At 42.4% G+C, this 25,740-nt stretch overlaps 2 protein-coding genes across 3 annotated transcripts; one reads left to right on the forward strand and one right to left on the reverse strand.

The window, feature by feature from the left end:
• Nucleotides 1–2,397: 2,397 nt before the first annotated feature.
• On the reverse strand, nucleotides 2,398–19,301 carry Aos1 (SUMO1 activating enzyme subunit 1). 2 transcript variants are annotated; one of them, XM_037418444.2, is made up of 9 exons: nucleotides 19,110–19,298; nucleotides 18,108–18,219; nucleotides 17,958–18,017; nucleotides 16,736–16,995; nucleotides 14,032–14,119; nucleotides 12,649–12,751; nucleotides 10,689–10,821; nucleotides 4,852–4,921; nucleotides 2,398–2,630 (listed from the first exon to the last, which is right to left on the reverse strand). In XM_037418444.2, the coding sequence occupies exons 1-9, from the start codon at nucleotides 19,262–19,264 to the stop codon at nucleotides 2,541–2,543; spliced, it is 1,071 nt and encodes a 356-aa protein (XP_037274341.2). In that variant the 5' UTR covers nucleotides 19,265–19,298; the 3' UTR covers nucleotides 2,398–2,540. The 2 variants fall into 2 exon arrangements, with proteins under 2 accessions (XP_037274341.2, XP_037274342.2); XM_037418445.2 differs by lacking the exon at nucleotides 10,689–10,821 and having other exon boundaries at nucleotides 19,110–19,301.
• Nucleotides 19,302–19,659: 358 nt separating this feature from the next.
• On the forward strand, nucleotides 19,660–24,815 carry Srp14 (signal recognition particle 14). The gene is made up of 5 exons (XM_037418447.2): nucleotides 19,660–19,958; nucleotides 20,149–20,221; nucleotides 23,461–23,582; nucleotides 23,673–23,705; nucleotides 24,717–24,815. The coding sequence occupies exons 1-5, from the start codon at nucleotides 19,935–19,937 to the stop codon at nucleotides 24,798–24,800; spliced, it is 336 nt and encodes a 111-aa protein (XP_037274344.1). The 5' UTR covers nucleotides 19,660–19,934; the 3' UTR covers nucleotides 24,801–24,815.
• The last annotated feature ends 925 nt before the right edge of the window (nucleotides 24,816–25,740 follow it).

A 25,740-nucleotide genomic window follows, 5' to 3' on the forward strand; every position in this document is an offset into this window, starting at 1 on the left:
CATTTTGCAGTCGTTGCTGCTGCCATAAAACTCTTCAACCTGTCTTGAAATCATTTTTCGAAGGATTTGGCATCGTGCAAATGTAAACTTCAAATTATAATTGTCTTTAATTGTCACGTGTGTTGCACAAATTGTGCAGAACTGCCACATTGTGGTGTTCCTATTGGCATGAGCCAAGTATATTTTTGGAGCATGGCAAATTTTTTTGTATATGTACGTATTTTTAAATCAAAATTCAATGCAAAGTGTAGTTATATCTTGGTGACTGACAGACAATAGATGTTACTTGTTTAGAAAGTTTGGTCTTGTCCTGCAGTGACTGTAAGTTTGTTTTAGCTGTAACAAAGTTTTTTTTCTTTTTTTTTATACAGCATAGCTGCTCACCGAACATTTACATCCAAAATGTGTTGACACCATTGTAGTGTAGATGAGCTAAGACATCCCCGAATCCAACGGCTAGCCAAGCCAAGGACGAATGGGGAAAATAAAGAGTTGCCTGCAGGTTCTTGGACGAAGTCAGTTCCATTGTTTCAGCCTATATCAAGTGACCAACGCATTGTCTAGAATTGCTAGAATAAAAGTTATACCACAAACCTTGCTGAAATTTCGCATTTACTTTTGGGAACGTGGTTTAACACATTCCATACGATATAACTTATGAGTGTACCGAGATTAAAACGGTTATGTTGCCTTAAGCGCAAATAGATTAAGCCAATGAATGCCATGTCTGAATAAAAAAGATTTGACTAATTTTTTGGCCAGAAGAATCCCAATTTGCTGAGATAAATTCTTGAACACAGAGGAGCCGTTTCAACCAGCAGACTTTTCTTCAATGCTGAAATCGAAGACAAGTTGGTTTGAGAAAACATTGGCTCCAGCAATATGTTGGTCAATTTTTTGTATCATGGCAGCATTCTACAATCACTTTTTAGCTGTTCACTGTCGAGATTGATGAGTAAAGGGATACTACCGTAATATGGCATTGGGTTAATTCCTGAAGCTTTTCAAGTTAGCAAAATTCATGATTAAAAAAAAAGTTCCGAGGGAAGCTTGAAGGGATGAGGAATTCTTTGACACAAGGCGTTGGTCGAGTCAGTGCTTCGGCACGCAAACTCATCTTTTTCAAAACTGTGTATATACAAGTACACTTGTCGATATATTAAACTGGTAAGAAATAAATGGTTCTGGCTCAAGTTAAAAGTTATATTGGATACACATGATATCCCAGCACAAGTTTATTTAAGCCAAGGGCTAACTGTGGTGACAACTAATGAATAAGTTCACTGAAAACAGCGTAAGACTTTTCTTGTGAATAGCTAAAATCACTGCGGCACCAGGTGAAGCAGGTATCAACCACACAGTTCTTTCCGCATGGCCTCTGAGATCTCCGCCAGCGCGTCACCTCTGGTGTACACCAGAGGACATGAACGCTGATGTGCGAGTGCCACTAGCAGACACCCAAGTCAAGCATTACAGTCACTTCCAACTTTAAATGACAGCGATAAAGAGCTCGTCAGCGGAAACTCCGGTGTTAGTGTCGTTAATTGTGTACGAAAAATTACCATGTCCATGATTGAAATTCGAGAAAGATTAAATTAAATGATCAGAAATTTTACGGTCAGTGTGAGGGATCGAACCCAGGCTGTTTGCGAGTAAAGCAAGTGTTCTGCTACTGAGCTTAGAGGTTTGTTTAAACTGCTTTGTAAAAAAACATTATATGAATGTAATGTCTCTTTTATGCATCATATATTGCATAGCAGAAGCGTAGAATAGCTTCAGGCACCAAAATATGTGAATTGAGCAACGAATGGGTGTTTTCAAGGCCCACCCATTACAAAGCGCTCAGACGTATTTTATCACCAGGGGTAGAACCATGAACAAATTGAACAGCCGTGTAGGTTCACATATTGCCCTATGAATGCATAGTGGACACTTGACTGTGCTTGCAATAGGCATTCAACGATACTTTGAAACGGCCAATGTTATGTGCACAGTCATTCGTTTCCTTACGGCACGGTTTAGGCATGCACAGAGAACCACTTCAGGCTAGCAGTTCTGGGCGTGATGCACACGTCCTGATTACACTATCGCGATCTATTCTTGAAGGCGAAAGTAAAGCGTCCTCTTATTTTTTCTATTTGCGCGAGGTATGAATCTGTAGGGTGTGTCGTTTCACCAATTATACAGGGAAACGTCAATTGTATGCAGTCAGCAGAGCACATACGAAAAGGCACACCAAGGTAATCGACACATCTCAGTCAATGCACGGTATTTGGCATGACCGAAAAAACGGAAATGTATATTTTTGACAAGTAAAAGCGCACAAGCTATGCCAACGACATAGCATTTCGCTGTTTAGTAGCACTGCGAGTCGCCAGTGATATAGAAGAGCGTACATAGGTAGTGAGATACAAGATACAAGAGTGAAAGTTTGGCCCAGTCCAAACTTTCAATCTGTATTGTGCAACCTTTATTTCATTATATTCCTCGGTATGTTATGAATGATAGTTAAATGCATTGGTGATGAGGAGTGTGTACAGTCACCGGCCAATGTTTTCTTGGAGACCGCAGCACTCGAAGCCATCAAAAAGGAAGAAGTTTTTTAGCGGCGGGTCCTTGCACGATGCCACCTGAAAGTGCACCATTTAAAAGCGAGATTATGCTAAGCACAACTTATCCTTACATTATCTACACAACGTCAAAGACTCGTCGCCATGGGCCAAACACTCTGAACAAGGACAACCAACACAACTGTGGAATAGTTACCAGTATGCCATCTACCTATTTCCTTCTTAGAGACAAATATGGTGCCACAGATCACAATGTGAGCGAAACTAAAAATGCCACAATGCCAACAGAATCTTTTGCGTACTAGTACAGTCCACTCCACTTATAATGATGTTCAAGTGTCCAGTTAATCTGGTCGTTATAAATGACGATTGTTATAAACGAGCTGACCAAAAATGAGATGAAAAAATTTCATTTGCATGCAGGTAAGGTAGTGACACTATGTACTACTTGTTTGCAGAAAAGGCGCAGTCTTTCAGTTGTTATAGCTCCACGCAAAACTGGCTATTATCTTTCCCAAGAGCATCTTGGCACTCGATGTAGCTGAGCGAAAGATCGTTCAAGAAAACAAGGAAACCTGAGGGACTGCATCATCTGCTGGGCCTTCTGCGATAACAGTGCCTGGGTAGGCTGTTCAACCGCTTGGTCGAAGTCAGTGCATAGACCTGTTTGCGTCGCGCGCCGTATCCGGATGAAATACCTATATCCGATATCGCGTCACTGGATCATCATAACAAGCGATTTGTTTTACCATAGAAGGTATACAAAAGTGGACAGTGCAATCACTGTTCATCGTTATATGCGATATATTGTAAGAAATGGTATCGTTATAAGTGGACTCGCCTGCTGTGTGCGGAAATGGAATGAAAAACAAAAGGAAGAAAAAAAAAACGGTATTTTTGACTGGAACAATAACGTAACCGAAACCTTATCTATCATTTTGTTCCAGAGTGAAACCGAAATTTTTACAATCGTTTTTCGGTTCATGAAAAGGCTATCCGGGACTACCGAGGCCATGCAACGCGAGCCATTATGCAAATCTCAGAATACAGTAACAGCACGCATCCCAGGCAGAAATTCCAATGTAAACATGCACAGAAATTGTGCAAAAAACGAAAACAGTGGCATTTAGAGATGTTTACAGTAATCCAAGTCGGCTTTTGTGTGCCCATCACGCTGGCCAGCATGGAGCGGGCGTTCTCGGCGCTGAAGTTTGTGCTATCAGAACAGCGGTCACGCAAATTGGAGTACACTCGATGGCATGCCGATCATGAGACCACGCTCACTCCCTCAACACAATGCATTGAGCCTGCCCCAAAAATTTGTAATTCCCTTTTGATAAAATAAATACTGTAAATCAGAAGGGTACCAGTTCGGACTAGTTGCTAGGAATTTCTGATACATTTACATGCACTCATCCGAAGAACGTGAAAAAAAAAGTGTTTTATCTCTGTACCACTGTTTTAAGAGGAACGCCCATCATTAATTTAGCTTCAAATCTTGCACGCAAGTAAAAACCATTACGAAATATTCTCCCTTCGTTCTGGAAAAGTGATGGGTTGAAACTAAAACCGAAATGAAAAACATTTTGTTTTGACAACCTGCATACAACTTCCTCCAACATAGTTAGCCTTCTCGATAGTGTGCATGACAAATTTTAAAATTTTTAACCCTTTTCCAGTCACTAACGTACTGAAAAATGTTTGCGTTGCCATACTTCGATGTCAATGACGTATCCAGAAATATTCCCTAATTTCTTCAAGAGGCAAGGTACGTGGCCTTCACACACGCTAGATGTGAAAGAGCTGATGTTTCATGTCTTATTTCTTGTACAAGTTATAGCGTGCAGTGCACATTACGTGAACTAGACAAAACTTGCTCAAATTTAAGTCTCTTCTGTGCTCAAGCATTCCATTTTAGTCTCTTCTGTGCTCAAGAATCCAAAGATACAAGTGCAATGAAGATGACTCTGTCGTGACTGCCATTAAGTTTCCAGCAGTTATGATAAACTGGCGCTCAAAGGAGGTGTGAGCGATGTGTGAACGAAGATTTGTGGCTTCTCCGATTCACTTAACACAAATCTCTCGCACAATCCAGTGAAGAATGCGTGCCCTGGAGCGGGAACCGCACGGAAATTTCAGATAATGCGAGAACCACGATGGCGGCTTTGTCAGGGAAAGGACTCGTTGTTTCCTCGGATATTCGCTCTAGCCAAATGCAAAGGAGGTACTTCCTCTACTACAATGACCGAAATGCACTGCGTGTAGTCAACTAACGACCCACCTTGATAATGTCCTGAGCCAGGACACCTCCAACAACGGCGCTTGTGGCGCACACTTCCTTGGAAATGGTGCTGGGGAAGCGAATGAAGCAAAGTGAGTGAGAAAAGAAACAGACGTTTGAGCGCATATTCTCAGAAAAAAAATTGTAAGCTAAGCCCGTGAAGGTCAATTATTTTTGCCAACTGCAAACCCCTCCCCCTCCCCAATTTGATTTCTTTTATAGCATATTTTAAAATCTTTGTAGCGCCTATTCTTAAAGGGCCACTACGAAGCAATGCTTGCAACAATTTTCGAGCATGGTCAGAAAATGCTGCCGATCGCTGTTCGAGGCTTACGAGAACACGCAAACCAAATATTATAGCCTAGCACCCGTGGCCTGAAATTTACAAAACATTCTCATGTTCAGCTAAAAATCGCTTTCTTTTCTCTCGAAAAGTGATGACACAGGCTCGAAAACTATTGTGTCACAGGCCCAAATATCACGCCATTGGCTGATTTGAGCACGGCACACTTTGGAGGTTACTGAGGACGCGACGTGTCCATGTGCACGCGCAATATTGCACTGAAAAGGCGCGCATTCAAAGAAAAAAAGAGCAAAAAGTGCTCAAAGCCGCCAAGCCTGTGTGGCTCATTTTCCTCCCTCGTGCCATTCATACCTCCTTAGCTTTTAGTGCTTTCCTCGGGACGAAAGAAGAGAGTATGCAATCGGAGCATGCGGCAAATCTCTCTAACTGCACTCGTGAGGCAATAAGTTTCTTTACTGAGTCCATTTTACGACTACTTCGAAAAGTGTTGCAAGGCCCATTTAGGAAAAAAAGAAAAAAAATATTGCAAAACTTTTTAGTGACCATAAAAGGAAGCATGTATGTTCTATAGGTAAAGAGGCATTGTTTATTCGTGAATAATGATGAGAGAGAAGCTTATGTTAATATAGAAGAAGTATGTCTATCAAAATAAATACCTCACACTGGCTTCAAAAAACATGCATGCCGGATTGCCGGCCCCTTTTATAAGATCAATCAATCAATCAAACAATGCTATCTTCACCAAAAAAGCAAACATTTGCAGTGAAAAAAGCTGTTCAATGACAGCTTGACAAAGCCCCAGCCACCCATCGGTGGTGAAACGAGAGGGTACAGCATTTGATCTCGGAGAATTAAAAAAAAGATGCTGAACACTTCAAGTATGCGTTAGAAAGTACAATGCGCAAACGAATACAAATATGTATGCACGTATGATAGACATAGACGTATATGCAGAGTATACGAATAATGAAAAAAAAAAAACGACTTGCAAAACATGTGTATGTTCCATTATTACAAAAAGCAAGTTTGAATAGTTATGTGAACAGCCTTCTCATTTTTTTGTGTGTGTGTGGAATAAAATATTTTTTCTTCCTTGCATTTCGAAATAATTTAACGCTGTTGGGACGGTGCGTCGGATGCGTTGCGTTCCATAGTGCGTGTGTGAGAATGGAACGTGCCAAGATGGTTGATATCGGACGTGATAAGTAACTTCGTTTTCTTTACTGTTCGCGAGTGGAAGAAATGTGTCTGATTTTCTGAGTGCTGCCTTTTTATAGCAGCAGAGCAATCTGAAAGTATAAAGATATGACATTTTAACGATTCGATACTGTTTGAAAAGAGGGGTGGTGTGTTCTGGATAGGGAGCATTTGAAATCATTTGAACCATTTTCTTCTGGAACACGCTCAGTTTTGACATGTTAAGGGCTGTAGTTTTACCCCACACCAGGAAGCAGTAACTTAGATAGCAATTAAAAAGTGCATCATAAAGTAACCTTTACAAAGACAAACTTGAAAATTTGTACCGCACAGGTGCTGCAATGATCCCTTGTAGCGTGCCTGTGTGCCATGCGCACCGTCATTACGGCCCATAGTGTGCTTCTCCGATAAGCTTCGAGCTCTGCACTTCTCGTTTAATCAGCTGAATGCAAGAAAGCCACGCGGCCATTCGGCAGGATAGTCACCGTGGACAACTCGGTTTCCTCTACAGGAATGGCTCATTGAAAGCGCCGGTGCTGCTTTTCCCGTTCGCCGTGGTGGGCCTATAGTCTTCCCTGACCTTTCGGTGTCGCCTATTATCGGGCAAGACCATCATCGCTAGACATTCCACTGACGCCACGACTGGGCACGTGTCTGCAACCGTGTTTATAACACGACGCAATTCACTCGGGCGGCAATTGGTGGTGGTGGCGGTGTTACAGCCAGTACCTGATCGCATCCTCTCCGTGTTACAGGCTGGAACCCTACCGTTTTCACTTGTTGTTGTGCCGCTTCCACCACTGCCACTACTGCTGTATCAGTGTATTGTGCTAGTGTACCGTGTACTATCGTACTAAATTAGTGCTACTGTATTGCCACTATGTCGAAAGAATTTTCAAGTCAAGGACGAGCTACTGTATTGCCACTATGTCGAAAGAATTTTCAAGAAAAGGACAAGCTCAAAACAGAATTTAGAATGTTTAAAGAAACTATCGAAAGAAATATGTACACAGAGGAACGCAAAGTTCATGGGGAGCTGCAGGAAATGAAAAGAAGTTTGGATTTCCTTAATAAAAAGTCTTGAGGAATCCAATTGTCTGGTTGCAACTGTTGTTGCAACCAGACTGGTGTTGTTGAAAACAAGGCTTTGGTAAAAAAAAATGTAGGACTTCATCAGAGAGTAAGCCTGCTTGAGAAGAATCTTGGTGAATGCCAGGAAAACCTGGTGAAAGCCGACCAGTATTCTAGAAACAGAAATTTGGAAATAAAGGGCGTGTTGCAAAGTCCCAATGAAAGCATTCCAGAACTTCTGAAGAGGTTAGGTGACGCTGTTAGAGAAGCTATCACAAGTGCTGATAGAGAGGTATGCCACCGAGTGAACACCATTGACAAAAAGAACAGCAACATTATCGTACAATTTCAAAGGCGGAGCAAGCACGACCAAGTGCTGGAAAAAGCACGAAAGAAACGATTGACTAACAATCATCTTGGTCTGTCATCAACAAAAGAAGCTCCCGAAGACCCACCAATTTACATTAATGAGCATCTCTGCCCACATCTCAAGAAACTTTTGGGAAAGACGACTGCGCGCAAGCGCGAATGTGGGTAGAAATACGCATGGTCCAAAAACGAATCCATTTACGCTCGTCAAACTTGCACATCACCTGTCCTGCTAGTTCAGCTTAAAAGCGTTCTTCATAAGAACACCGCGTAACATTCCGACTTGTCCTAAGCATCACTGCTGTGTCTGAAGGATGACGAACAGTGCAATTCTCCAAGCACGCATTGCGCAAATTACAGCTGAAATAAAAACCGATAAATCGCTTAAACCTTTACACATCAATGCTAGACTAATTAGATCGAAAAATGATGACATATTGACATTTACCTATTCTTGTAATACGGCATTTGATGTAGTTATATTTGCCGAAACATGGTATGATGATGCAACTGGGCATTTTGCGTTTACCGGGTACAACCATTTCTTTTTAAATCGAAACTAGAGGTGGTGGTGTAGTTTTGCAAACTAGCTTTTCTGGATTTCAGTTGGTTCGTGAATACACGATTACCACTGAAAATAAGATTTTCTGCATTAGGAAAGACTTCCAAATGTTTTCGGTTGTTTATTGACTACCACATGGTAACATACGCGAATTTCTTAGTTTTTTCGACAAAATGCTCTCATTTGCGAGCAATAATGTATATAGCCCAACTATAAGTGGGGATTTGAATATTGACATGTTAAAAGATTCAGTGCCTGCTTTTGACTTGCTACTTACACTGCAATGTAATGGTTTCCGCAATAAAATCACTATGCCAACCCGTGTTACCACTGCATCTACATTTTCGCTTGACCTGTTCATCACAAACACTGTCGCCGAAAAAGTAATTTCTCAAGTCATAGTTTCCGACTTCAGCGATCATTTGCCTATCATGCTAATACTTCAACAGCAATCAACGCCTAAAAAATGAAATGGAAAGAAAACATACAGAGACATATCAACACATACACTAGAAAATTTTAGGTGAAGACTTTTTTAGGTAATGACTTTTACTAATGTAAATAATGCATACGATAAGTTTTTAGACATATTTAAGCAGTGTTACTACGCTTCCTTTCCAATTATAACCTACCGCGGGTGCAAGAAGACTCGCTAACCATAAATCACCGGAGACTTGCTTATAATAATCAACGAGAAAAACGTGATTTCTGATGCATTCCATATGACACACAACATTGAAATGCTGCATTAATTTAAAAGTTTTAGTAAAAAATTGAACAATGCCATTTTGAAAGCAAAGAAAGAATATTTGAGAATAATTATTTATATGGACTGCCTACAAAAGAGTGACGTGGTCTGGAAAAAAGTTAATAATCTCTAGAATAGAAAGACAGTATCAGACACCGTTGACTGTATGGTGGTTGATAATGTGACACTAAGTGGGAAAACACTTGCGAACAGTTTTCAATGACTTTTTCGTAGAGATAGGAAGCACTGGTACTTCCCCGGTTACCTCCGTAGATGTTCTAAGGGTACCACAGTCTTTCTTTTTTCTGCCTACTTCAGTTTCTGAGGTGATTACTCTTTTTTCCGGCCTTCAAAACAGCCGTAGCCCTGATGCAGACGGATTAGTAATTAAACCTCTAAAGTATGTACTAGATTTAATCACTCTTGTCATTGCACACATATTTAACAAGGCTATTTCTAGCGACATTTTTCCAAGTATCATGCGAATTGCTAGAGTTACAGTAATTCATAAAGGCGGAGACAAAAAAAGCTTCTCGAACTACTGTCCAGTCTCAATATTGCCAGTGTTTTCGAGAGGCCTTGAGAAAGTTATTAATACTCGCATTGAGAGCTTTAGTAGAAGATTCACTCTCATAACTACCTATCAGTTCGGCTTTAGAAAAAAATCGCTCCTCAGAGGATGCACTCTTGCTTCAAAAAGAGTTGATACTAGAAAACATAGAAAAGAAAACTTTGACAATTGGGCTGTATCTCGATTTTAGCAAAGCCTTTGACCAAGTCAATCATGATGTTCTCTTACAGAAAATAGAATGCTATGGATTTCGGGCAGTCGCATCACAACTTCTTCGCTCTTATCTACCCGATAGACTTCAATTTACCGAATTAGGCACTCGCAAATCACACCCAAGGCGTATCTCTTGAGGAGTACCACAAGGGAGCATTTTAGGGCCAATACTTTACTCTTTTACATAAATGATATCATAAGATACAACACCACTTGTCAGTTCATCATTTACGCTGATGATTGCACCGTATTTTTTAAAGGCCAGGAACTCTGTAGTATTCAAGCTGAAACAAGCATGTTCTGCACGAAGCTGAATGACTGGTGCAAGGCGTACAGCCTTGCATTAAATGAAGCCAAAACTAAGTTTGTTGTATATCGTGCTCACGGAACGCTGGCTGTAGTACTTGAGGAACTTGTCCAAGGTCCGTTCACTGTTCGCATTGAAAAATGGATTAAGATACTTGGCGTCATCTTCCATGAGCACATGTCATGGAATGACCAAGTAAATGCGGTTACATTGAATTCGGCTAAGAACATAGGACTAATCAATCATCATCGACACATACTACTATCTACAGTAAAAAGGTTACTTTACGACGCACCTTTATAAGAAAAGTCGGACTCCTCATGAGTATGTGTAATGAGTATGTAAATGAGTACGCATAATGGCATTACTTTCACGTGACATGTAAATGTACAGAGAGCAATGTCTGACCGGAGAGCACTGCAACTGTTGTGGTCTCCCACTGACCGGGTGACGCTGTGCAACCTGTTCAAACTGGCAGAGAAGAAGACGACTCACTTGAAGAGACTCTCAGGTATGCGTTCCTTGTCGATAGCCAGGTCTGCTGCCACTTCGCTCCTCAGTTCCACTAGCTTTGCCTTGTCCGACTCGCAAGGATCGACATGGTGCTTGTCGTAGAAACGCAGTAGAACTATGGGGAAGAAGAAAAAATCACCGCCCAAGTCCTCCGTGCAGTCCTCCGTACGCGTACACTGTCTCGAGCAAAAAGCGTACCAGGCCTGTGCCAAATGTTTGCAAGGGGCAATGACGTGCGAGCCACGGAAAATTACTCAACGGTGCACACCCCTGCAACGTCTGCTCAAGCGATCAGTGAAAGGCCTGTGGCACGCAACCTGAGCCGTGGCAAGAAACTGCTGCAGAAACAGCGCTGTTGTGCGGAGCACTGAACGAATAAGGTAGAAGGAGTCAGCGTCGCTCTCGTGGCAATAGCAGCGAATGCCTGGATCTGGAGGCAGCGAAGTGGCCTTCGACCTTGGTAGATGCCAAGCAAGGCTCCCCGAACCTGCGGCACCTCGTCACAGCAGTTCCCAGTGCACCGGCAGCACCTCCCCTTCACAAGACAGTTGCGACCCACATGACAGTCCCCAGAGCGCCACGTTGTCGGTTTGGCCGAGCGACACACAGGAGAGGCCGAAGACATGGCGAGGCCTAACCTGCCAAGTCCCACGACGACCGGGTTACGAGAAACAGAATCAAGCGGCTCACTAACCGGACGCTGACCACCGTTGACTGTACAACTCAGTCAAGGACTTGTGTGTGTGTTGTGCCACCATGGTCTCCTTCCTCTCTCTCAATCCCATCCGGTTCGCAAGCGCTCGCAAGATAACGTGACATAGAGCGAAGCTGAAACACGCAGCCCTATCGTTTGTCAGGAGCAGGAATCTATTAAACTGGCTTCTGTTCTACCTTTTGCCTTCTCTATCACAATATTTAGGAGACAAATGCAAACTTTGCATTTGGTGAAGTTAGCTTAAAGGATATTCAGAACAAAAAACATTTTATGGGTAGCGATTCATGCTGCCAATATATACTGACAAAACCTGGAGATAAACTAAAGCACGGAGACCCTTCAAGGTAACGTATGCTAGCGCTGCTTTTTCGTTATGCTTTTGCACACTTAAGCACCGCCACATTCTTCCATCTCCTAGACATATACAACTTCGGTGTACAAAAAAAAATGGTTGCTCGAAATCCGCCAAGTGGATAGCAAGCACTTCTAGAAACTTATCAAATACGAAACACGATTTAGGATTTTATATCAGTTAGATCAAGCCAAAAGCATGACCAGAGCACAGGGCGAGCCACATAAGGGGTGATTATGGCCCGTATTCAAAAACCAACTTTATCCTTATCTTATGTTTCTTTATAGTGCCCATGCTCTCTACATGCGTTATGAGGGCACAAAATATGGTAACAGGGTATTAGACACACTCACACCTCATTATAACAAAGGTGCATCTTACATGAAAATAAGTTTGTTATACTCAAAAATTCGTTACAAAAGCGCATTTCAAACGCTATAGATACTGCAAGACTATTTTTCATTCACTTGGTTATAACTGATATTTTGTTATATCTTCGTTACATCCAGTTTCATTATGTCGAGCTTTGAGCGTAACTACAAGATTGGTTTGAGGGAACCAACCTACCTTGTTTATCAAACGCACTGAAAGCACAAAACTGACAAGAAAAATGCGAGACAAGGATAAGGATGGCTAGTGAATACGGGCCTATGAATCAGTTTCAATAAAATTTTTTATTCCATTTCTTTCCGAATGTGACCACTGCACCCGTGACTGAACTTACGACGATAGACTCATCTGCACCTTGCCACAACAACGCCATTGGCTGCTTTCAAAGCAACAACTGAAAGCCATTACTCACAGCTACTGCTTTGAGCTGAACCCCGTAGCTCGAGGCTACTGGTCAGAGCTAGTGATTTCAAGTGTGGGCTCACCGTGGAGCAGAAAGAAGAGAGGCGACGTCTTCCGATCCAGGCCGGTGCTTGCTTTGCCCGCCTTGACTTGAAGTGCTCTCGAAAGTGGTACACAGGTCATCACCTGTCGTAAATGGAGGATATTCAGTAGGCCCACGCAAATAGTAAATTTTAGTTTTGAGGCAAATCGGTCAAATAACTTCAAATCCAATTCGAATAGTACAAGTCACGTATTATAAAACAAAATGATCATATTTGTCAAGACCCAACTAACCTGCACAGTATTTCTCATAACCGATACAAAGCATGAACATATAAGATTCTCTTCGGTTCAAATGCAAGTGGAATCAACTTTGAATAGAGGCTGGATTTCACTTTTGGTAGAATGCAACTGCTATCCGGCAAAATATGCTAAGCTTTAAAATTTTACTATACTAGGACCGTATATAAGCCTGTATAGCAAGCTTTTGAACTTAGAAAGTGATGAATCTATGTGAAAGTAATATGCTTTTTTAACCTTGAAGTGGGCCTTCAGAGCAGTGCGGTTTTCTCCAGAATGCATGTACTCACGGTAGGGCACCCCTCCGCTGCAGTGAAACCACCTTTACAAGGTGTTTGCACCTTTACATGCAGTTTACGTATGCCTATTCATTCATTTCAAATACTGTAATATTTGAATATTCAGAGTGCTTGAATATTCACACATGCCTAGCAGGCCTCATGAGCGACACTGGCCGAAAACAAGCTCCAGCATTTCGTTCGAAGCCTACACGTGTTTTTATGTTACGCAAAAACTATCAAGCAAGGAAAATGTTTACGGCATCAAAAAAGTTTGCAACAGCGCGAAATATTTTGACCTGACAGCTGAAGACGGAGCAACTAAAGTCAGCAGCGGAATATGGCAGCGTACATTAAAACGAGGATGATGCGCTCGAAGAATGAGCACCGAGCGAATTCCTAAACAAGAAAGTTTTTAGCAAAGCGATACTAAGTTTCATATTCTTTGTATGGCTGTTCTCATTTAGCCCCTCGTCAGTGTTTTATTGAAGTTTGTTTCCCTTTCCCCTCTCAGTATTCTGCAGAGGCATGCCTCTCGGTTTATGTATCAGCTAAACTTGTCCAGTAACAAGTGTTCTCTCAAGCCACTGCAGTTACATTGAGGCAGACGTATTACTGTGTTGAATCATTAGCTATGCTTTTTATGCATTACGTGATTTTTTTCCAAAGGATATGAAACTTCACAACGTGAAGCTTTGCTCAAGTGTGCAAAATTTTCACAGTGCAAAATTTAACACAGACATAAAATTTAAAAAAAGAAACAAAGATAAAGAAAACATTGAATCAACTGTCACTGCTACCACGGGAGATGCCTACATGCAGAAAACATGGAAATCAACAGCTCACCTTTTGAATCACTGCACTCGTGTCGTTTTCCATCTTTTGTTTCTTGGCTGGGCAAGGAGCGCCAGGCTTTGCGAGTTTAGGCACTTCTCTGGAAACGAAAGAAAAATGTTTGCTTACAAAGCAGCCCATGCCACAAAGTCCCTTCGATTTCAGTTAGAGCATGACGTGTTGCGGCGTCAGGTTACAGTAGTAACGAACACTAGCTTTTGAAAACACACTACGATTACGTTTTCGAGAAGGGCTCACGTTCACCAGCGTATTTCCTAGCCTCTTGAGCGCTTGATGTTTCATTCAAGGAAAAAAAAAATTAATAACTGAAAATTTTTGTATCAATACCCTTTAATACTGACACAAAAAAATATTACATCTCGTTTTTGTTCCACTAAGTAGCTCACGACTCACTTATTACAGCTGGAAACCTCTTTGTCTGAGTGTGTGACAGTTAATTATTCAGAGGTAGTTTTGTAGTGCCCAGTTTCAGTTTGAAAGAATTCCGGCTAATGCGGGACCCGTAATGGTTTTCGTATAATTTAAACATAGCTGGCTACGTAGGCACACAAAACTGCTTTCACGTAAGCACCATGTTGACAACTCTTTCCTCAATGAAAGACCCTTGGGTGCAGCTGAAATCAGTTTTAAAGATGCATGTTGTAAATACGCGTGATTTTCCAAAATGCACTGCTTAGGCAAGAACATCAAACTTTGTCGTCCCGTAGAAGCCCACAAAAAAGGTACTTCCTCTTTTCCTTGAAGATGTCTACTACGGGAGTGCACTCACAAATATTATGGCAGCCAACAAACTCACGATACAGGAAGCTGTTGGACTAATTATTAATGACAATTAACAGACAATGATGCCAAGGAAAGTATAGGAGATGTTAAAAGTAAGAATTGTAATGTAAATGTGAAGTAAGAAAAGTGGACGAAAAGATGACTTGCCACCGGCAGGATCCGAACCTGCGACGTTCGAATAACGCGTCTGATGCTCTACCAACTGAGCTACAGCGGCGGTCATCTCTGCGTCCACAATATGGGGTATAGAGTATGAGCCTTTGAATCTGGGAGTGTTTAGTCAGCGCCATCAGAAGCCTTGGTGGCAAGTGTGAAACATTCTTTCTCTGCCTGTTGGCTTCCTATAGCACGCGATCTTGTTAACAGCTGGCAGCTGGCCAATACAGTGCAGTCCACTTATAACGATACCACATATAACGATATATCGATTATAACGGTGGGTGGACTTTACAGTCTCATTTTTTGCATTGGGCCTATGGGGAAAAGAGACATATATATCGATATGTTATCCACCGCATATCGGATACAACGATGAAAATTTTTCCGTTTGGACTGCATGTTCTACAATAATCGTGATGTTCCCATAGACAAGTTCATTCAATCGTCACGGATGTGATGTCACGACAGACGCTGGCATTATGCGATGGCAGCAAAGACAGTAGTGACGAGGTGAACAGCAACGGCGCTTCTCTGGCCTCGTCGATGACCACACAAAGTGCACTGGTGTTGATCGACAGGCTAGTAGACTCCATGCGTGGCCAAGAAATGCCGCCAGAGTATTCGCAACAGCTTGAAGGTAACGCGAACCGCGCTTGTTAAGCTGAAGCTTCCGCAGAAGCAACTGCGGGCCGAAGTCCTAAACACTCTTCGAAGTATAAAATAATGTTTTTTTTACGCCTACAGATCTACATCTGTTTATTGGTGAAAAAAGCAAATTCGAGCCCGTAGCTACGAAAAGTACGTTCGGCGACGATTTTTTACAACAGTCCAGATACTACGATCATCGGCTATAATGATCACATTTTCATGTTTTCTCGATATCGTTATACATGGTCTTCCCTGTAATCCCTCGCATACTACCTGAAGGCATCAAGACTGCCAAAACGAGCCCCCAGCTACAAGGTGGACTGTTGGTTTAGGTAAAAACCAAGTTGGTGTCGATGTTGTGAGGTGGCACGTCTTGTGTGCAGTTGCTCAGCATGCACTTTCACATTGATTTCAAATATGTTCTGGGCTATATCAGCTGTTGATATATTGTAGACAATGCGCGTGTTGTAACAAGTCTATCCTACAAGTTACCTCGCCTACAAATTTTTTCACTAATTATTAAAAAATTCGGTAAAAAACCCCAAAGTCCAAAATTGTCACAAAGAAAAATATGTGCACGTTTGTTTAGTTAACATGCTGCCGCGAGAATTTTGTGAGTACGTGCTATATTAAGGAAGCTGCAGGTATTACAGTATCGCTTTCAGGTGGCTTCAAATTTTCGCGCAGCCTCGCCACCCATCTTCGTCACAAAGTAGAAAGCGTGGCTCGTCGCCGTGACTGGTTTAAACCAATCGACGAGCCGCGTGTCAAGTAAGTCGCTGGTGGGGGCTTTGCGTCACTGCACGTGAAGAGAGGATTGGTCACACGTTGGAAATAAGTGTGGGAATTGTCTTTCGAAATGAAGGCTCTGTGCGGAGTGCAGGGCTGTAATATTCAGAAAACATGATCGTGCGCGGTCTACTGACCGAATTTCTGAGCTTCCTTGGAGGGTGTAAAGAAAAAAAGTCAGAGCCATTGACTGGCCCTTCAAGCATCTGTTACAAATATGAGAAGGCAAAGCTCCTATTGCTGCTGTGAGAAAAGCAAAGCACTCGCAATCCCACATGACCTGAAGTCGCACGGAAGGGAATAAGAAGACACTGACTGTGTGTAGGCGTGCTGAATGAGGTCGCTGAAGTAGTAGCCGAAGAAGCCCCACACATGGCCGCAGAAAAACTTGACGCCGAGATTACGACAGCAAGTGTTGACCTTGATGAGGGCTTCCGTGGGGAGGCTCTCGGTGCAGCACACAATGTCGAACTTGCGGAAATAATCGTCGTCCTTGCCCACCAGCTCGCCGTCTTCGGACTCCACTTCAACCATGGGATTCAGGTTCTTGGTGTACGCCTTTGAACTGTGCGCTCTCTGCGACAAAATGTATCACGCTTTGCTTCAGTCTGTAAACAGTCTTCTCGTCATATCTTTTTTTTTTATCTCGGAGAAATACTTACTGCTGTTGACAGTTCAATGCAAAATGGAGTACTTTGCATTATCGCTCATGCCGGCATCTACACGTGTACTAATCTATTACTTTAGTCACACAACATCCTTTCGGTTATGCAATCACTCAAGCATCATCTCTCTAAATGATTCAATAGCTTACATAACTAATACACAGCTTTTTCATAAACAAAAGGGGATGAAGCACTCCTTTTCTTTGTCAGACACATCCCAGTGAAACCACGAGAAAATTAAGCCAAGGGGGATATTGGGGACATTGCTGACTTTCAACAGGATCAATGTAATTATTCAAGGTTTTTAACAGATTTTAATTGCACCATATTAGTTCATAACGTCGACTTCTATTCTAACATCCTAAAGTTCACTTTGACTATGGTACAATGACAGCCTGATCTACAGCCATAATTTGCAGTTGTGCTCATTTGAACTGGGGCTTAAGCATTGCAATTTCCACACAATTTATTACACAAGTACAGTTCTACAATTAATTTACATGTGCACGATATCTTGTTACCACTGAATTCCAGCACTAGGCTACATTGTGTTTTCTTTGCTTCTTCAGCGTTTTTTTCTATTTTTTACTACTAATTGAGGATCCTGTTGCAGCACTCAACTTCAGAATTATTGTTTGTACATTCCTTGCCCTCTACTGACTGTTTGCCAAAAGAATACTATACTGAAGGAAGTGCAATTATACTGAGTATAAAAAATGCAACATTAGTTACACTGTTTAACGTAAACGGTGCATACCGACAGCAAACGTATTGTGTGAAAAAGTTACAAGTCATCTGTGTTTGAAGTTGAACTTAGCGGGCACATCAAACAGGAGATTTGTGGAGCATGCAAGACCGGTTAAAAAAACTTACGTTTTTGCCAACATCTTTTCTGTCAACCATGAATTGGGCCGCGAAGTCATCATTGGTCACCTGCACGACATGTTGCATTCACCTGTTATGTTCAAAAACTTCTATTTCCCGTGGTCCGAAAGTAAATCTAGATTCACGGTGTTACCATACATTGTGGTTATCGAGGAGCGTAATGGATTTGATGCCCGCCAGAACCAGGTTCTTCGCCACTTCGGCTCCGAGGCCGTTCAAGCCGGCGACCAGAACTCTCACAGCACGCAACCTGGAAAATTGAGGAATGCATGTAGCTCGAGCAGTGCAGCTCTTTAAGCCCAGAGAAACTTTGTTAGTTGCGAACAAAAATTATTGCCATCGTGAACTGGCACGCGCTCTCCTTGTGCTTTCCTTCATCGTCTGTTACGCTACCAGAACACTTGTGCCGACTTGTCCGGCGTGAGATGCCATAACAGGGGTAGGCGGGAGAACGATTAGAGAGATAGAAAGAGAGAATGATCAAAAGAGAAAAGAGATAGAAAGACATAAAAAGGAATAGTGTGAGAAAGATAGAAAAACCAGACACAAAAATAAATAGAAAAAAGAAATAGCAAGACAGAAACAGACAGACCGAGAAAAAAAATGGAGAGAGAGAGTGTTTGAAAGACAGAAAGCGATACAGGGAGAGGGGGAAAGGGAGTGAAGGAAAAGAAATGCTCAGAAAATAAGTATAGACAAACGGCGACAAAAAAGAGATAGAAAAATATGGCAGCATATCAACGGATGAATGATGAGTGGGGCGAAGCGTCCGTTCATCTGTCCATCTGTTTGTGTGTCCGTCTGTCTGTCCGTCCGTCTGTCCATCTCTTTTTGTGTCCGTCCGTCTCTCTGTTTGTCTGATACTCCCGGTTACACCTTACGCTGGACAAGGTTAAAGTAAGAGAACGAGAAAAATGCAGAGAAACAAGATAGGCTGCCCCGCTCCGCCTTTCTTTCAGGCATGGCACCGCTGTTGCGAAGCTTCCTTAAATTTTTTTTTCTCAGTGTTTCGAACCATCTAGCCAGCGTACCAACGTCTGCAACTCGACTCTACAGAGCGTACTATCGCCGAAGGTCTCTCTACGAGACAAGAGCCGGCACTACGATCACGGCACGCGTTCGAAGGAAGGTTCATTTTACCTCTTTTGCGACTCCAAACCCCAGAGGCGTATCTGACGATCGTAGATGTTCGCCTCTTCTTGCGACAGCTCTGGAACGGCAGCCCGACCATCACCCATGACATTCATTAGCGGCGCGGCAACACGCGAAGCAGGCAATTCGCGCGTCTCTCGCATTAAAATCGGGTTGTTCTTGCCTATTGGCTACTTTGGAGGCTTCGGCTGGACAGAGTACGTCCCTACGACGGGTAAATCATAACTTTGATGGCCGCCGTGACGTATTTCAGGCTAATAAAACGGTGAAAAGCCTAGCCTTCAAGATTTGTAATTTAACGCTATGCAAAACTCTTTGTTTAACAACTTACAAAAGTTCTTGCAACTCATTGTGAAAATTCCTCAAGCAAAAACAAAAACTTGTGAAATTGAATTTTTTATTGCTGAAACGTGTGTTCAAAGAATTGAATACTTACTTTTAGGTGCAAACCTCAGAGATGTTCACTTCAAAGTTTTGAAAACCAATCTTAAAGGCTAATAGGTTATGCTTTTGTGCGGCTGCATGTACCAGTAAACAACAGAACTCTGCCGATAAGCCTCATTAATACCAACTTTTTGCTCTTCATTATTAGTAGTTTTCAGCTGAGAGTTGGCTTCAGCACAGATAAGCGCAGCCTTAGAGATTCGCAATTATTACTAGAAAAAAAGTGTGGGATACGTGATGATGATAATGTCCACAGGGCAATCGCTCTTTCGTACAAGTCCCTCTCCTTTCGGTCTTCACGCGTCTACCGCAACCTCGCCGTGGTGATTGTGCCTGCCGGGCTCGGATTAATTGTATTGGCATCGCACCATGGTATTACTCGAGAATGAATCGGTTAGCATTCTTTTCTCTCCCCTTAGTAGCATCGTAGATCGATTAGTAACCGCAAAATCGCGGTCACTCGTCTCGCGTTCAGTATGCTTACAAACTAGGCGACCTGGAGTTGATATGCATGCGGCAACAGTTGTAACTTGCCTTTTGATGGCCCGTGTTTACAGACCTGTCGCATCTTACGTTCCCGCAGTTTCTCAGCGAGTTGACGAAGCTGTTCCAAAAGAACAGAAGCAGTGGATCCATCTACATCACCATGAAGAGATGTAAGTTTTCTGAGCGGTCCCGATGGTTCACTATTTTGACGCATTGCATCCGAGGGTTTCGGAATGATGTAACGAATTCTGCTTGCTCGTACTTGTTGACTGCGTGTTACGGCCACACTTGCCTGTGTGACTTAACCGTCTTGTCACGACCGACGCTTGGAAAGTTTTAATGTGCCACCGGGTTAATGTGCCACCTGTCACGTGTGGCAAAGCCGGTATGCTAAGGCCGCGAGGATGAAAGAGTTGAACAGGTGTTTACTCAAAGCGGCCAGCATAGCGTTTGATTCGCCAGTGCTTGGCTTTGAACGTTTTCTCCGAGTTGGAACGACTACCGTGTTTGTAACCTTAATTGGCATCGCGCGTTCGTTGTACTGCCGTGTACCTGTGCGCCTGTACATTGCTGCAGCGATTGCAACATTGAAGCTTTAAGGTACGGTCCTAAAACTGCTGAGATGCGACATAGATATAACCACTACAGTGGGTCGTGACGACATACAAGCCCAAACACATTGAGCCACTTATGCGCTGGATATTGCCCAATTATTATTAATACTAGTCGGTTATGAACGTAAAACTTACATTTTCTATAAAAGAAACAAAAATGTACCTTGCACACAGTTTACCTGAACGCAGTAGTCTGCGAAAGTTGTTTCTTGACAAAGTCGTGCAAAGTTGCAGAGACATTCGTGTTACGTCAATCATACCAGCCGTAGTTAAATTCGTAGACGGGGTTTGCGTGCTCGAGCTGATGTTTCGACGAGTACACTTGTCTTCTTCAAGGCTAGAACTAGGAAAAATTCGCTTAAAACTAGAACTAGTTCTTGCCTTGAAGAAAAGTCCATTTGCCAAAACGTAGCTCAAGTACGCAACCCCTGTTCATGGATTTATTTAATTGCGAGCTTCCATCGTTCTCTTGCTGCCGTTTTCTGCCATCGTTAAACAATTTGCAGTGCCAGACTCCGCCCAGTTTTCTTTCGACAGGGTTAGCCTGAGACACTTGTTTCGATCAACTTTCTCACGCCGTACCTACCTTCCAATTATGGGAGACAGACCATAGTTTAATGCGCCAACTGATAGAGAGGTCAGGTGTTAAGCATGCCTTCATTAAAACATGAGGGTTCAATGCTTGTTTCCTAGTTCCGTAGGCAGATGGTCGATGAGTGGGAAAGTGGATCGCAATGTGATGATTTACCGACCAGCATTTTCATGGTGGGCACAGCTACGGCACAAGTTGGGCGTTTTCTCTGGTGTTCTCCTTATAGCAAACTTCCATAGATAATAATGCATATCTAAAATGGTTCATGGCAATAACTTGATTATGTGGTTGTGACGGATAGAATTTTTTATGTCATGGCTTGACAGCTTCATTTCTTTTTTTTTTTTTACTGCTGTGTAGTTGGGTTTGCTCGTGTGACAATGCAGCAAAGGACCCAGGATCAATATAACAAATACTCTTAAGCCAAGCTCACTCATTTGATTAATGTTGGATAAAGGTGCCATTACAACTGTGAATGACGGTGGATATCTATCATGTGGCTGTCAATAGATCTACACTAGCCAATATTTACCCACCACTAGCAACATTATGGTACTGCTAGTAGTCGAGTCAATATTGTAGTTGAATTCACTTGATATGCATGGTACCTTGAATGAGAGTACTGGTATGAAAGGCAGAGAAAGACATTTCGTTTAAACCAGAACGAAAGTACCTTCAGCAAAACAGTTGAATTCACTTAATATGCATGGTACCTTGAATGAGAGTACTGGTATGAAAGGCAGAGAAAGACATTTCGTTTAGACCAGAACGAAAGTACCTTTAGCAAAATGAGTAATGCAATATACATGCATGGCAGCTCTCTTACTACAGAAAATTCTGTATTCTATAGTCATGAAGTCAAATTATGTTGGCTGCGTCAGCAGCAACATTATGGGCTTCCAAACCGTATAGGGCAGCCACTAGTACAGACAAGGTCGTGTGAACGCTGTGGCTGCACTAAGCAAGCACCATAATCTTTCCATGCCAGCGAAGAAGGCATCTTCTAGCTCATTTGAGATTCGGGAAATCTTGTTTATACATTTTTCACATAATAGTAGTTGAAGAGAGGTCTGTAAATTTTTGCGTAATTTGTGACGGAAACTATCCACCAGGTCGCCAATGTATTTCTGGTCTTTAGACTGCTACTTTGTGTGATGCCTGTAAAAGGAAACCTATGTATAGAATTGGCTTCCCATACCAACCCATAGAAATGTACCGACACCAATTTCAGAAGCAGAGTTTGCTCTGCCATGCAAGCCTCCTGCCTACAGAGACAGCTGGGAAAAAATACGAAAGTCAGTAAAACCTGATAAGCTTGTATTTCGACATTGGCTTTCGCGTGGTGCGCCTACCGACATCGACCTATCGTGACATCGGGCTACAGTGTCAATTCCGGTGATTTTACGCACCAGTATGGCTAGCTGTAATCATGTGAGGTGCTGAAACATTCAGAATGGCCGCTTGTGCAGCACGAACTGAGCCATGGAGCGGAGTGGCCGCGGAAACGTCGCTTCATCTTGCGCACGCGTGTGAGGAGAAACTCGTACTATGCTGTGCGACGTCGAGGCACAGTATGATCGGAAACTAGCTTTTGAAAACGTGCTGCAATTACTTTTTCAAGCTGCACTAATGCTTACGGGTACATTTTCAAAGCTTTTGATAACTTGGCCTTTCGTACAATGCAAGATATAAGTTATTGTTGGTACCTTAATCATTAGACTGAAAGCGAATGCTACTAAACTAACTACTTCATAGTCCATGTCATGTAAGCCCGGAGCATATGTGCTTTGTAACAAAAGCACTATGTTTAATTGCATGTGAAGCCTAAGGCACGACAGTGGACACAAGAAGATTGCACACACTTAATCTATTCCCGATTTCTACACCTGCTTTGTTGTCGCCAGAAGCCACAATGGCTAGGAGGAATCACCGATGCCAAGGCAATCATCGAAGCAGGCAATGAGTGTGTTAGTGTGGCTTCGACTTCACTGTCACCTAAAGCGTTGCTCAACTCGAATGCGACTGCCGATTGACGACTTGTGACAGGGCACGGTGTGCGTGTATACCGTGCCCATATGAAATAGACATTGTTGGAAGTGGCGTTCTGCCCTTCTGTCCGTTGTCAATGTCTTGCCTTACATTACAATTGTACTAAACCAACACATCCAGTCAGCCCTTCTAGCTCAATGTTTAACTTGCGCAGATGACGGCAAGACCAAGCCAAAGCCGCGGCCAGAGAAGCTTGCTGCCAATCCGATCCAGCCACCGGCAGAGTACAAGTGCCTACTAAGAGCGCACGCAGGGTCGAACAAAATCAGCACTGTGGTACGTATGGGAAACAGGGAGTAGATAACAATTCTGTTGGTCTGACCGCTAGAGATGCCTAATATCGCGGCATACATTTTGCACTTTCAGATTAATGCCAAGGACGTCAACAGGTTTCAACTGGTACGTAAACGATTACCGCCTTGTTGGCTCTTTTTTGCTACCTCATGCATTCTCAGGCGCTCAACTTTAGGAAGTGTAAGGAAGCAAAAATGCAAGATTAAAGCAAGTGTTGCGTTTACAGTACTCGTAGATTGAAACACTACATGACTGTTATGAGCAACTGCCTGTAATAACTGTGTCATATCGCTGCAAATAGATCCGCTAAAGGTAATATTTGGCTGTAATTTATGTGTTTAAGTCACAATTGCATTGATATGTCGTGAACCCCGAAAGCCTAAGTATAAAAATCACTTAGCACTAAATTTTTTCGTTTTCAGCCTGTGAGTGTTGTACACATTTCACACCGAAATCAATCACAACGTTTCTTGCAGCATTACTCCAACGTTTGACTGAGCAAAAGCGAAGTCTTGGACAGTATTTTCGCGCAGCTGCACAACTGCAACTGCATAAATGATGTTCCAGTACGTTAAAGTGAATAACACTAATTATTTCATGTGAATTCAATGCTTAGTACCACGGGCATATGAAACTTCAAATAGCTTTATTGATCCGTTTGTAAAAAGTGGCTGTAAGTAGCACTGCTACTGCAGTAAAGAGTTGGCATGACGACAAAGCGTTATTTTTTCACAATTCCCTGAACCTCTCGTAATGTGCAAGATAGCTCACATCGCACAGCAACACAAATATGCCATTAATTTTAAATAAGCCAGAATACAAGAAAAACGACTTTACGACTCAGGTCAAACTGTATCCAGATGTTGGTGTTTAATTAAGCGCAACATTCAAAAACAGAACCGCGATTTTTGTTCTCTTGACAATGAACCTATGGCCGTGAATTAACAACTATAGATAACAGATTCAAACAATGATCTGAGTTAAGCTAATTTGGGGTTCTACTTAAGCATACCTTTAATGATAAGTGTAACAAGGGTTTGTGTGCACAGTTGTGATCTACTGTAGAATTAGTAGTGTTATTAATTAGTTATATAATCATTCAATCTTTCGCCACAGGCGTACGCCAACCTACTCAAGGGAAACATCGACGGACTCAAGAAGAAAGACAAGAAGAAGAGCACTGCGAAAGCCACTCAGTAAAGCTATTTATTATAATTTTTTTGTACAAGATGAGAGCAAAAAAATGTCCCTCTGTTTCACTCACGTCAGTTTTCGTGAAAAATCTGCACCCCCTCTTGTGCGGGTCGCCCGATTTTTCCCGAAACTACACGAAACCATCCGAGGTGTACAAAATTGTCCAGTAATGACTTACTCGTGCTGCATTCACATCGTACAACACAGTACGCATTGCGCGTGAAAACAGATACAACTAATGCTTAACAAAACCAAACAACAATCGGAGAATTTCAAGAATTACGCGCCTATAACACTCCGGCAAAGCCCGTCGTAGCGGTGTAAAAATTTCAACTGTAATTGTACACGTGAGGCGACAGGTTGGTGCCAGCACGTAATGAGCCGGCGAGCTAAGGTTTGCTATATGTACCAAACAGCAAAAATGAAAAAAAAAAGAGGTAAGCTTAGGACGATGAAACGATTCGAGTGTTGTTCTATAAGCATCAAATGAAACAGAAACAGTGGCAAGCATTAGTAGTGGTAGTGTGCACACTGTAGAGTCATCTCAATGGATATGTGCTGCGCTGCTAAACAGGAGTGATGCACACCTGTCAATGGTGATGACTGGAATGCACACATGATACGATTTCTAATGCTTGCAGCTGTTTGCGTTTTATTTGACGCAGATACAAGCACAAAAAATTCGGTGCTTCTAGCAGTGCTTGAAATGCTTCGATCAATTCAAAACATGTATTCGGAATAAGTTTTGACTTTCCCAATCGTCATATAAAACATTCCGAAATCCGTAGACTTTGTTATTTCATTAGTCACTAAATATAATTTTGTGCGAGGTGGGTTGGGTTTAATGTCTGCATCAAAACTTGCGGCCCCAAACATTCACCACAGTTGCGAGTTTATCTGCGAGGGTCGCATTCTTGTAACTCAATCACAAAAATAACGATTTCTC

Source organism: Rhipicephalus microplus, chromosome 6 (genome assembly GCF_043290135.1).
Source record: "Rhipicephalus microplus isolate Deutch F79 chromosome 6, USDA_Rmic, whole genome shotgun sequence".
In the NCBI taxonomy this organism is placed as follows: Eukaryota; Metazoa; Arthropoda; class Arachnida; order Ixodida; family Ixodidae; genus Rhipicephalus; species Rhipicephalus microplus.

What these genes read in the sequence shown, in the direction of transcription:
- Aos1 (XM_037418444.2), bottom strand. Translation starts at nt 19,264, where the DNA reads ATGCGAGAGACGCGCGAATTGCCTGCTTCGCGTGTTGCCGCGCCGCTA. An exon ending in GGTTTGGAGTCGCAAAAGAG is followed by an intron (nt 18,220 to 19,109) that starts GTAAAATGAACC and finishes TCAATTTTCCAG; the next exon opens with GTTGCGTGCTGTGAGAGTTC. An exon ending in TCTCTTCTTTCTGCTCCACG is followed by an intron (nt 10,822 to 12,648) that starts GTGAGCCCACAC and finishes TCTTCCCCATAG; the next exon opens with TTCTACTGCGTTTCTACGAC.
- Srp14 (XM_037418447.2), top strand. Translation starts at nt 19,935, where the DNA reads ATGGTATTACTCGAGAATGAATCG. An exon ending in TATTACTCGAGAATGAATCG is followed by an intron (nt 19,959 to 20,148) that starts GTTAGCATTCTT and finishes ACGTTCCCGCAG; the next exon opens with TTTCTCAGCGAGTTGACGAA. An exon ending in CGAACAAAATCAGCACTGTG is followed by an intron (nt 23,583 to 23,672) that starts GTACGTATGGGA and finishes TTGCACTTTCAG; the next exon opens with ATTAATGCCAAGGACGTCAA.